The following is a 12,571-nucleotide window of genomic DNA, read 5'->3' as shown; positions in this document are numbered from 1 at the left end:
GGTTTCATCTTTGCTTGATTTCTGGACACTTACCGTTGCTAATCATTGATTCAATTTGAGCTTTGCTTGATTTCTGGACACTTACCGTTGCTAATCAATGATTCAATTCAAGCTTACTTGCGATTTGCATGAATGTAAGGCTCAATTAGAGCTTAGTTTGATTTCTGGACACTTACCGTTGCTGATTAGTGATTCAATTAGAACTTACTTGCGATTTGCATGAATGTAAGGTTAATTCCTCAATTTTAGTTATTTGTTTGCTTAGCTGATTAATTTTTGCCTATGGTTATTTCTTCGTTTAACTATTGATTAATGTACCTTTGTGGGATTTACAGCAGTTCAGCTATTGTGAAAATGGATTTGGGAGGACTAAATTGTTTGATCCTTTTTATGGTGAGCTTCTTAGTTATCCATTGATCTATTGTTTTGCATGATGTGTGAGAGGGTTTGAGAGAGATTAGGCTATTGTTTGGTTTGCTCAAGTGTTGGGAAGTACGGTTAATGTTTTAGTTTTGAGAGGATTAATTTGCTGTTTGGCTTTTCAAATCAAAATTAAATCATTTTTATTTCTGGTTGCAGCTGTTGTTCAAGTGTTGGGAGGTGGGATTAAGGTATGTAAAAAGAATACTTTGCTATTTTTTGAAATAAGCAAATTGTTAATTTTTCCTTATTGTGAACTACATTAGATTTTGTATATTTTTAGTTTGGGGTGTCATGATTACTTTATTTGATTTTTGCTTAGGCCTTTCACACAATTTTTGCTTTTACAACTATTTCTTTTATGCTGGCCGCAGCTCAGTCTTTTACCCAGTGGTTTTAAGATGGTGAACTTTATTAGCTATCGGTCTAGCACTTTCATACCAATGGGTAAATGCTTTCCTCTTCTAAGCCAATACTGATACAAGGCTCATCTAATTACCTGCTATGTATGGCTTAGTTTGTTTGCATTTGTTTGTCTTCTACTGCTTTGTGTTAGCATTTGTGTTACCATAAATTAAGGATACAAGCCAGTTCATCTGGTCTCCCTCATCTTCATTTTGCAGCAAAAAAAAAAACAAAAAAAAAAAAAAAACAACTACACACACCATAGCATAGTCCCATGGAGGAGGTTACATTAGAGGTAATCATGAAATTGGATAGAGGCTTCTTTGCTGTAGTAATGACATTACATCTCTGGAAAACTAATCTTTGATATCACTGACCATGAACACAGAACATATATGAACTTGCTTCAAGGATTTCTTCAGAATCATGACATTTTTAAACTTGACAAATTGATTACATTGTTTGGATTAACTTGGCATGGTTAAATTGGTAGCCATTATTAAAATTAATTGGCTTCTGTGCACACAATATTTCACCATCTTGGTTGCTTAACAAACTTTGTGTGATTTATTGAACAACAGTTAGTTTAAGTATAGTCTATATATTAGTGATGAAGTAAAGATTTAGTGCATTTGTGTTGGTAGAGGATGGCTAATTAGCCTGGCATTTTTGTGTGTGGGCTGTCTTTTTAAGTCTTCTTTGGTTTAAAGTAAGTGTGGAATCTGGAATTTGTAACATGGGCTACCTTAGGCTATGGTTTACATGTTTTTATTGTTGATGATAAATCATGCAATTGTTATTGTAAAAGGGATCAGTTTTTGGTGAAGATATTGAATATTAATTTTGCTTTTTGCTACTTCTGTTGCAGAGTTATGAGCTTGCAATGGGTGGAGGTGCAGGTTCTCCTGTAAGTACTCCATTATTTACAGTTATGTTAATTTGCTTTTTTTTTTGGAAAGGGGGTTTGGAGAATTGCATTGCATTGCTGTTTTTGTTCAGTGTTGGTTTGGATGGTTTTAGTTAGTATGTAATGACTTTGTTGTGTTATCTATATCATGTGTTACATTCTTTGGTGGGTTTGTTTTTTTTTTTTTTTTGTTGCCTTTTCAAAGGGCCAGCTATATTGATTTGTTGTTTTGTGTATTATGTGTAGCTTGGCTTGGTAAGTTGCTTGCATTCGTTAGTATGTGGAGAGTGCTTTGTTGTTTTAAATGGGGTATGTTTTGCATGCTTTAGTAACCAGCTTTGTTGTTCTTTTGTGATATAATCGCATTAGCTATTTAGATGGTTTTGTTGTGTGCGCTCGATTTAGACTAGCCTCTGTCTGTGTCTTCCATTTTGTGATGTAACCAGCCTTGTTCAGGGTAATGTGTTACATGCTTTGGTAATCAGCTTTGTTGTTCTTCTGTGATGTAATTGCAAGAACTATTTAGCTTGTTTTTTTGTTTACCATGCATTTAGCCTTGCCTCTGTCTGTGTCTTCCAACAACACATGTTTCACTACCTTACACCTGTAGCTCAAGTGATAAGATGTCGCTGCACCAGTGTTAGCTACAATAGCATGTTTCTTATGTTATGGTATGCACACAGGTGGGTGGTCCTGGCACTCGAAAAGTGTCTATTTCTTTTTCCTGCCTGCTCCAGCAAGTTGTGGAGTATCTGAAAATTCCTCAGCCAGCTTACTACTTGGTTGATGCAAGGAAGAATGCTGTGAAGCTTGTCTTGGAGACTGACCCAGGCTTGGGTTTCTATGTTTATGAGGGTGGCCCAGCTAAAACAGTAGGAGAATCGCGTGAAATAGCTGCTGAAAAAGGCGTTCGTTCACTTAGGATGGAGTACAGCATTCAGGTTGAGGACTTGACTTCTAAGAAAATTAAGAAGCTCCAACGCTGTGAATTTCTCTACCAGATGAAACGCATTGAGCTCGAGTCAATGGAAAGGGAGGCAGGGAAGGTGCCAGTCAAGTGGCCAGATGTGCCAAACCACAAGCGCTGCAAGAAATATGTGTGCATTGATTACATGGATGTTCTGCGCACTCTAACTGTGGAGACTAAAGCACGTGTTTCGGCTGTGAACACTTTCAAGCTAGGACCAGAAAAGTTTATTTCATGGCTTACGATTTATGCTCCTACAATTGCTACTGGAATGGAATGCGTTTTTAGTGCTGCTCGTGCTGACTGCAAGGCTACCAAACAAGAGGCTGCTAGGAGGGCTGTAGATTTCCTGCGCACTGCATACAATCTTGACATAGTTGATTTGAACTATGGCAATGGGGTTTATGCTGGTATTAAGTGTTCCTTGGCTAGGGAAAGTTACTTAGCAGCTAAAGAACGTGTATTGGGGATTCAAGGTGCTCTGCACTTAGCTCCCTTTTTAGGTGAAGATGGCTGCATAACACCTAAGTCTGCTGTGCACAAGATTCCAATACCTGCTCTTCCTCCACCTCCACCTCGCAAGCCAAAAGCTAGGCCATCTTTTAGTGACCGCTTCACTCATGAGCCATTTGCAGTGCCTCCTGAGTTGGACACCTTGTTTAAGCGGAGGAAGTTTGATTAGGGATCAGAGTGAAGCTACATAAGACCTTGTTTTGCTGGCTTACATGTTTTGTTTGTGTGTTCCTATAGGGCCTTAGATATGGCATATTAGCTTAGTGTGCTGCTTGTATTCCAGCTTATTTTGTACTGCTCTATGTGTTAGTTTTATTGGCAAGACACGGTGGATGTTTTCCCAAAATATAATGTACTCCAGCCTTTTGAGCTTTGATTAATGAAGTCTAATTTTCTTGCCATTGATCGTATTTTATGAAAATTCTTGTTCTATTGTTAAGTATGCACAACATGGTTAAGCATTACATTTTAGCAATTTGATCAGAGTGCAATTTTCCCTTGACAGGTTATATAGCTGCAGATGCATTGTAACACTGTTCCATTTATCGAAAGCCTCTGCAACGCCTATTTGCAACTTCTTGCTGTCACTAGCTCAGTTTATATTCCCACTATGCGTACATCCGAGTTCCTTTGCTTGTTTTATTTGTCTTTCATGCTATTCAAAGCAGCTTATAGATTATCTATTACTATTAAGCTGCAATCATTGTATTTTGTTTTTTTTTAAATGAGAATGCTTTGTTGGTATCCAGATCGTGCTTTGGTTAAAAAAAAACCCTTGCAAAAAACTCGGGTTAGCAAACGTTTACAGATGATACAAGCTATGTCTCAGACCCCTGCTCCTATGAGGTGTTAGCTTGTTTTTCTTATCGCATGCTAAATAAATATTTTTGTTACTCTGAATTTTTAGGTTTTTGCTTGTTTTTAACAAGATTTTCCTATTGTTCAATATAGGGAGTTGGATGAAACAAGTTCTGCCACACATCAGCAGGAAGAAGCTGGACAGATTGAGCCTGAAGTTGCTTATGTAGGGCATTCTACCAACATAGTGGCTGGAAATTCAGCTGCCCAGTTTAATAGTAAGCACAGTTGTTTATGTTTGCTATTTGCAATATTTGGCAGAATTAACTGAGTGAGGTTAGGGACTGAGCTAGGTAAAACAACTACGCAGGCTGCCTGTGTTTGGATAGCATTAAGGTAAGGTTCATTGTAGCTGAGATTATTTAGCTTTGCATTTGAATGGCAAATTTTTTGTTTACAGGCCCACAACTTTTGGCTGCTGATTCAACTGTAGCTAACATAGCACAGGTTGTGAGGACGGATATTAGCAGCGCTCCCTCAGACCGGTTCATGTTGTATAGGCAACTTCCTGAGAATTCAAGGTCTAGCAAACGTAAGCGAGCACTAGCAGCTACGGAACAAGAGCCTGTGTCAGTGAGGTGCTTTACTTTTGCTTACCACAAGAACACATGCCTTGCTATATTTCTGTGTTTCTACTGATATTGGTGTTATGCTTTTTTTTCGTTTGCTATACAGAGAAATAGGTGAAACAAGTGCCCAGGAAACAAAACAAACACAGGCAAAAAACAACAGTAAGGCTTCCTTAAATGAAACTTTGTTCTTTAAAGCGTCTTTGCCCATTTGAAAACAGGTTAAAGGCCAGGTATATTTGTTACTAAAATAGTCAGCTCATTGCATAAAAAAAACTTGCTCAATTATATGAGACAGATTAAGTGAATATTATGTGATGCCTGATTACATTAGACCAACTTAACCACTAAATGTTTAGTGTTCCTGTAACTTAACATGTAATTTTCCTATCACAGAGAAAAATACTGCAGCTTCTCAAAAAAAAGGAGTCAAGCAAGCCACGGTTAAAAAGCCCAGTACGTTTTCCTATGCATATTTTTACTAAGTTATTTGCTTATTTTTTGCAATGTACTATGCTGATAGATTGGCTTGGCATGCTTGGTTGAATATCAGAACCTCCAGCAGCTGTTGTTGGCTTAAAATTGCCTGCAGCACCTTTGAAACTGAAATCCCCTTCCATTTGCCCACATTGCAGTGCAAAAAAATTTGAACATGAATCACTTCATTTCTGCTGTGGAAATGGATCTGTTAAACTAGCCACTAATGAATACCCCCCATGCACTATATAGACTTTTAACATCTGATGAGGAAGATGCATCACACTTCAGACAATACATTCGATTATATAACAACTTATTTGCATTTAGCTCATTAGGTGGTAGATATGATGGCAGCATACACAAAGGAATATATGTTTTTAAATTGCATGGACAAATTTATCATAACTTGCCTGATTTAATCCCTGATGAACTAGGCCCTAGATATTTACAGCTCTATTTTTATGATGGCCAATTTGAGTCAGCTGCTAGAGTAGATTGCTTTAAACAAGTAAGGCAAGATATTATAGACATACTTATGGAAGTATCTGCTCAAAATCCTTATGCTCGCTTTTTCAGATCATTAAAAGACCTTGACATTCAAGAAGATACACAAATTACTATCAATAAAAACACCGTTTTAGACCAGCGGGTTTATAATGCACCCACAACAGATGAAGTGGCTGCGATTTGGCCTGAAAACAGTTCATCAAGCGAGTCCAACGGCCCATACATCACAGTCAGAGGAAAGTCAACAGATTCTCATCGCATATACCATAATTATGGATGCTATGATCCCTTGCAGTATCCACTCCTATTCCCGCATGGTGATTGTGGCTGGGGTCAGGGTCTTGCCAAAGACAGCGGTTCAGGAGAGCAGCAAACAGACCCCATTACATCTTCAGCAGTGCATACAGAGGAAGATGCCCTTGCACAGGAAGATAACCGTGAGTTTCATCTGCCTGAAGTTTTATTGCAGAGTGTCCTTTTCATTTTATGTTGCTGTTCACACAAATCATGCTTCTTTAAATGCAGGTTTAGCGGACGTAGGTGGTGCTTCAACTCGGCATATTTCTGCCCGTGAGTACTATGCTTACAAATTGCAATGCCGCCCAAACAATATGCTCCTGCGTGCAGGCCGATGTTTGCAGCAATATATAGTTGACATGTATGTGAAGATTGAGAACACACGCCTAGACTACTTTCGCCACAATCAGCAAACAATCAGAGCTGATTTGTATCAGGGGATTTTGGATTCCATTGAAAGTGGTGAAACAAATTCCATAAATGTCGGACGTCGAGTTATTTTACCCCCAACCTTTATTGGTGGTCCGCGAGACATGAAGCGGCAATACCTGAATGCCATGGCTTTGGTTCAACGCTTTGGCAAGCCTGATTTGTTTCTCACAATCACTTGTAATGCAAACTGGCCAGAGATCAAAGCAGAACTAGCTCCTGGAGAAACAGCTCAGAACCGCCCAGAACTTGTTGCCCGTATATTTCGATCAAAATTAATCTGTTTAAAAAAACAAATCATGAAGAAACAAATTTTCGGGAAAGTGGCTGCTATGATATATGTCATTGAATTTCAAAAAAGAGGTCTTCCACATGCACATTTCCTTATTATCCTGAAGCCTGATTACAAATTGAAAACACCTTCTGATTTTGATCATTTTGTATCTGCTGAGCTACCACCCCACAGCTCCCCATATCTACGGAAAATAATAGTGCGCCATATGATGCATGGCCCCTGTGGAGAAGCAAACCCTAAATGTGCATGTATGGTTGCCAAAAATGATAACTCTGCCTCATGCAAATATGGCTACCCAAAACAATTCTTAGAAGAAACAACAAACCATAATGATGGATATCCAGTGTACAAGAGACAGCATACAGGAGAAAGTGTACGAATTCGAGGTTCAAACCTTGATAATCGCTGGGTTATTCCATACAACCCATACCTTTCCGCGTTGTTTGACTGTCACCTCAATGTAGAAGTTTGCTCATCTATTCAGGCTGTTAAGTACTTATACAAATATGTTTACAAAGGTCATGACAGAGTATCTTTTAATGTTGTTGGTGAAGAAAATCAAGCCGTAGATGAAATTCAAAGGTTTCAGTCTGGTCGATGGGTTTCACCATGTGAGGCAGCTTGGAGGATTTTTAGCTTTGACTTATTTGAGATGCACCCCCCTGTGCAGCACCTTGCAGTGCATTTGGAAAACATGCAAACAGTTCAGTTAAGGAGTCATGAGCAGCTCGATTCTGTGGTGTTGAATGAACGAAGATCCAGAACTCAACTAACAGAATTCTTCAAAGCAAATGCAGCCTCACCTCGAGGTACGGGATATCTCTATAGCGAATTCATTGAACATTTCAGGTGGGATGCCACTGCAAAGGGATGGTTTCAGAGACAAAACAAGAAACTGGTCATAGGTCGGCTGGCATGTGTTACACCTGCAGAAGGAGAACGTTTCTTTTTGCGGCTGCTTCTTGGCAATGTACGCAGTCCTAAATCGTTTTCTGACCTCCGAACTGTGAATGGAGTGCTATGTGCCACTTTCCATGAAGCAGCTATTAAAAGAGGGCTCTTTGAAGAAGACAATGTTGTTTATTCCTGTTTGTCTGAAGCTGCAGAAATTCATATGCCAGGAGCCTTACGTCGGCTATTTGCAGCTGTGTTGGTCTTCTGCGCTCCGAGCAACCCACGTACACTATGGCAGCACTTCTATAATGATTTATCTGATGACTTTAGGTATACCTTTCCACAAAATGAAAGGCAAGTTTTGCTGCTGACAGTACAGTCAGTTGAGAAGCACTTAGAGTCAATGGGCAAGTCATTGGCTCATTTTCAGCTGGAACATCTACAAGAAGAAATGCCAGAAGAACTACAGAGGACAAAGGATATTATTGATGCTTTGGATGCACCTATTCCTCAAGAATCAATTGATTGTAGAGATCAACTAAATTCAGCTCAGCAAATTGCCTTTGACAAAATTATTTCTCATGTTCAAGCAGAAAAGCCTGGTTGTTTCTTTGTTGATGGCCCTGGAGGGACTGGAAAGACCTTTCTGTACAATGCTCTATATGCAGAAGTGCGCTTGGCAGGAAAAATTGTGCTTCCGACGGCAACATCAGGAATAGCTGCAGCAAATATACCTTCTGGCAGGACAGCACACTCACGATTTAAAATTCCACTTGATTCAGAAACATCGCTCGCTTGTGATGTTCCTAAACAAGGCAGCTTGGCTGCTTTGATTAAAGAGACAGCATTGATTATCTGGGATGAAGCTTCAATGGCAAGAAAGGAGAACATTGAATCTGTTGAGCTCCTGCTCCGTGATCTGTGTGATCCAGATCAGCCATTTGGTGGAAAAGTTATAGTCTTCGGTGGAGATTTCAGGCAGGTTTTACCAGTTGTTCCTCACAAGACTCAAAGAGAAGTTGTTGCAACAAGCCTGGTTACTTCACATATTTGGCCCTGGTTACAAAAGCTACATCTGACTGAAAACATTAGAGCCAAAGCAGATCCCCCATATGCATCTTTTTTGCCGGGTTTGGGAAATGGCGAGCTTCAGGCAACTGAGAATGCTTTTGTGAAGGTTCCTCCTCACATTGTGAATTATCATCAACAAACCGAGGAACCTATTGATTATCTAGCTGCTGCTGCTTTCCCTGAATTGCAACATCCTGCCTTTACACCAGATATTTTCACAGAAAGGGCAATCCTAACCCCATTAAATGATGCAGTAGACTCAATCAACAATTTCCTGATTGACAAGTTCCCAGGAGAAGCAGTTGTTTATAAAAGTTTTGATGGCATCCTAGATGATAATTGTGCTATCTACCCAACAGAATTCTTGAACCAGCTTGCCCCAGGTGGTATGACACCACACGAGTTGGTTCTAAAAGTTAACAGTCCAGTAATCTTGCTGAGGAATATTGATCCGGCTGATGGCCTATGCAATGGCACACGTCTCATATGCAAGTATTTCAGAAGAAATGTTATTGTTTGTTCAATAGCAATTGGTCATCGTAAAGGAGAGCTTGTATTCATCCATCGTGTCAACCTCCGGCCTCCATCATCAGCAAAATATCCGATTCAGTTTGAGCGTATACAATTTCCTCTGAAGCTCAGTTTTGCAATGACTATCAACAAATCTCAAGGGCAAACACTAAGCCAAGTCATGGTTTATCTCCCACAGCCATGCTTTTCACATGGTCAATTGTATGTTGCATTGTCAAGGGCTAAGAAATCGGAGAAAGTGACTGTGATCACACCCCAGCCTGCTGAAATTCACAACACACCAGTTCTGAAAAACATCGTGGCTTATGATGTCTTGCGACTATCTGGCATAACATGATACAATATGATGCAGGTATTCTAAAATTGCTTCTATACTTATTCATAAAAACAAACAACTTTTTCTTTTTGTTAATTTCATTTCACTATCCTATTATGCAGATTTGATGTTGTAGATCTTTGGAGTATCATTTTGGTATATAAAGCTTTTTTTGTAATATTTATTTTACAATCATTATTGATATATAAATATGCAACATTGAAATGCTTTGCAGTGTGTTAGAAACACTATTGCTCTGTTAGTTTACATGCTCCTATTCAAATTGCAGCAACACTATTTGGACAGGTTTACTTCACATGTACATTTCTATTTTCTGTTGCAGTTATTGTTTCACAATTATGCTTTGACCAAGCAAAAAAATGATATTCAATGCACATCTATTATATAATGCTCATTAGGTGCCAAAAAAGACATTATCAAGAATAAAAAAATAATTTGGATATAGTTGTTACCTAACTAGATGTTGAACTGATGTAGTAAATAATGAGCTAAAATTTTCTATGAGATTACAAATAGAGGGGGAAAAAAAACAACAGGATCAAATACTGTCTTATATTAATTTTTTACAGTATGCCTAGGATAGCTACCACAATCTCATTTGTTGAAAAACCCTTTTTTTTTTCCTTATTACATTGTTATATATAGTGCCCCTACATTCTATTACCCTCAAGACAGTAAAGAAACATAGCTTCAACTTCACAGAATAACCTTATTAACTGCTGGACAATACATTGATTCAAGTCATGAACACTTTTAGTGCAGCCCTTTCTTAGTCTTTCAAACAGATCACACTCAAGCTTAAAAAAAATGCTTTTTCCCTAGATAACTATAATTATAGCAACACTTCTTTTTCTGCTGCACCCATCAAGCATCACAATAACAACAGATAATACTTAAATCCTAGGTTTTTATGTGGCCCACAATGATGATTTCCAAAAAGAAACTTCTCCTATTTTAAATTCACATAACATCTTTCTTTTTATAGCTAAATTAGATCAGTAACTGATTACTCTATTATCTACTTGCACATGTAACCTTAGTTTATTTCACTACAAACAACTTATTAACCACTAGACACAACTATGTTTCAGTGCCTATACTTTTATTACTTATAATATCACTTCAGATTTTACTTGTATAATTATTACTCTGCAGATTTCCTTGGGAGAGATTACTCACTACATCTTTTTATTCGATGGACAATAAGCTGTATCAGGACATTCTAATAACCACTAAATTATAAAGTCCATTCAGCTTTAACTTGTCAATAAGCTATTTGCTATTTAAGATTCTTATACTTCTAGAGAGCATTTACTCTCCTTCTATTCTCTGCTGCTTTGCTCTGCTGTTCCCGTGTACCACCAAATTCTGCCTGCCATTCCAGTTGAAGAAGGTAAGCACTTTAATGATGCTTTGCTGAACTTAACATCTACCTGTGCATTAACTTCTTTTCTTCTCATTTATTTACTTGCATGCAATTAAGTTATCTGAATTGCTTTTCATGTGGCCTTAAGTTAATCTGGATTACATCTGCACACATGTTTTTATTAGCTATTTATTTTTGCTTGCTTTGCATTCAGCCAACCTATGTAGCTATTTTACATGCAGTTCTTTACATAGAAAAATCTCATCCTTTAAAACTTACTATCATCTTGCCAGTAGTTAAGCCACATGTACACACTTATTTTGTATTATGCCCTTATATTGTTGCCTATATATAAGATTCTTATCTTTTTAAGCTTATTATCATCTTACCAGTTACTAAGCCACATGTACAACAGTTATTTTGACTTATGCCCTTATATTTGTTACCCATGAGTTGAAAGGACCATGTTCAGTATAATATATATCAGAAAAGCCATGTCTTTAAGAAAGTTGGTACATGGACATAAAACTATAAAGGGACTTTGGTAGAATCTGTGGTTGACCTACTGTTATTGACTATATTAGTAAGAAATACATCTAAAATTTTTAAAAAAACTTACTCTTGACTAAGGGCTGCTGAGAAAGTTGCTTAAAGAAATAACATCAGATAATTATATGACAAGCTGTATATTATGATATAAATCAGCTCAAACTGCCTATACTATGAACAAAAAGTAACCATATTAAAGAAATTCAAGCTTTCATTTAAACCACACAAGGCCACTTAGAACATTCCACAACCATACACTGAGCACAACTTACTAATTAACAACATAGTACACATAACTAGAAGTAAAATATTGTTTATTACTAGAGCAACAACATAAGCCTCTGACTACTTAGAAACACAACTACATTTAAGTTACAAATGCCTTGCTGCAGCTTCAGATACCCTTTAAAAACAACCACCATAGGAAGCATCACTTCCAGGAGAATATGAAGGGCTGGAGTGGTGATGAATGTCACTCAAGTTAAGCGTAGGCTGAGGCTTGTAATTACTGGTCCCCTCTTTTGGTGCCTGTTTCTTTGGGCTAGGCTGCTTATCTTCAGGCTCAAAGCAGAGAGCAGATACCACAGCCTCTAAATCTTCCACCTTTTTCTCTAAAGTAGTGAGCCGTGCCTCCATTGCTTCATAGTTAGTCTGTTTAGGAAGCTCATATTCACTACTAGGATTCACCTTATCTTTCCCCTTATTTGCCATTACTTTCACCTGGAATTGAATAAAAAAAGACTGGAGAAATGTGAATGTGGAATACAAAAATGGTTTGTGAAAATATTGAAGCCTGAACTTCCTTTTATATATGCCTGGGTAACACCTCTTTGTCTAAGGGATATAACCATGCAATAATTATACCTATTTAGAAAGTCATACAAAACCTGCTATGTGCTTAGAATTGCATAGCACTGAACTTAATTTATAGTTACAAGTCATTAAAGATTCCTTTTTATATTGAATTATAAATGCATGTACACCATATAATACTATAGTTATGCATAGACTTATGCCAAAGTTGCTTATAATATCATAAAATAATAATATTATGCTTTTCTGTTTATATAATACTATAATATTATACAGTTCCGTTACATGCATAGACTTATGCCAAATTTGTTGTAATCTAATTTAAGCACAAATGACTAAACTAATTGTCTTTGTATACTATAG

At 37.6% G+C, this 12,571-nt stretch overlaps 1 protein-coding gene across 1 annotated transcript; it reads left to right on the top strand.

The window, feature by feature from the left end:
• The first annotated feature begins 4,020 nt into the window (after nt 1-4,020).
• Nucleotides 4,021-9,480, top strand: LOC145627660 (uncharacterized). Its single transcript, XM_081680020.1, has 8 exons — nt 4,021-4,058; nt 4,164-4,288; nt 4,471-4,648; nt 4,746-4,801; nt 5,036-5,095; nt 5,193-5,273; nt 5,554-6,063; nt 6,152-9,480. The coding sequence occupies exons 1-8, from the start codon at nt 4,021-4,023 to the stop codon at nt 9,478-9,480; spliced, it is 4,377 nt and encodes a 1,458-aa protein (XP_081536146.1).
• The last annotated feature ends 3,091 nt before the right edge of the window (nt 9,481-12,571 follow it).

This window comes from Chenopodium album, chromosome 4 (assembly GCF_948465745.1).
Source record: "Chenopodium album chromosome 4, dcCheAlbu1.1, whole genome shotgun sequence".
Classification (NCBI taxonomy): domain Eukaryota; kingdom Viridiplantae; phylum Streptophyta; class Magnoliopsida; order Caryophyllales; family Amaranthaceae; genus Chenopodium; species Chenopodium album.
Note: the sequence above shows the minus strand (reverse complement) of the source record. Positions and strands in the feature narration are given on the sequence as shown.

Excerpts from the sequence above, each read along its gene's own strand:
- LOC145627660 (XM_081680020.1), top strand. The coding sequence starts at position 4,021 with ATGATACAAGCTATGTCTCAGACCCCTGCTCCTATGAG. Across the intron at positions 5,096-5,192 it reads AGCCACGGTTAAAAAGCCCA|AACCTCCAGCAGCTGTTGTT; the intron begins GTACGTTTTCCT and ends GTTGAATATCAG. Across the intron at positions 5,274-5,553 it reads TTCCATTTGCCCACATTGCA|GCCCTAGATATTTACAGCTC; the intron begins GTGCAAAAAAAT and ends CTGATGAACTAG.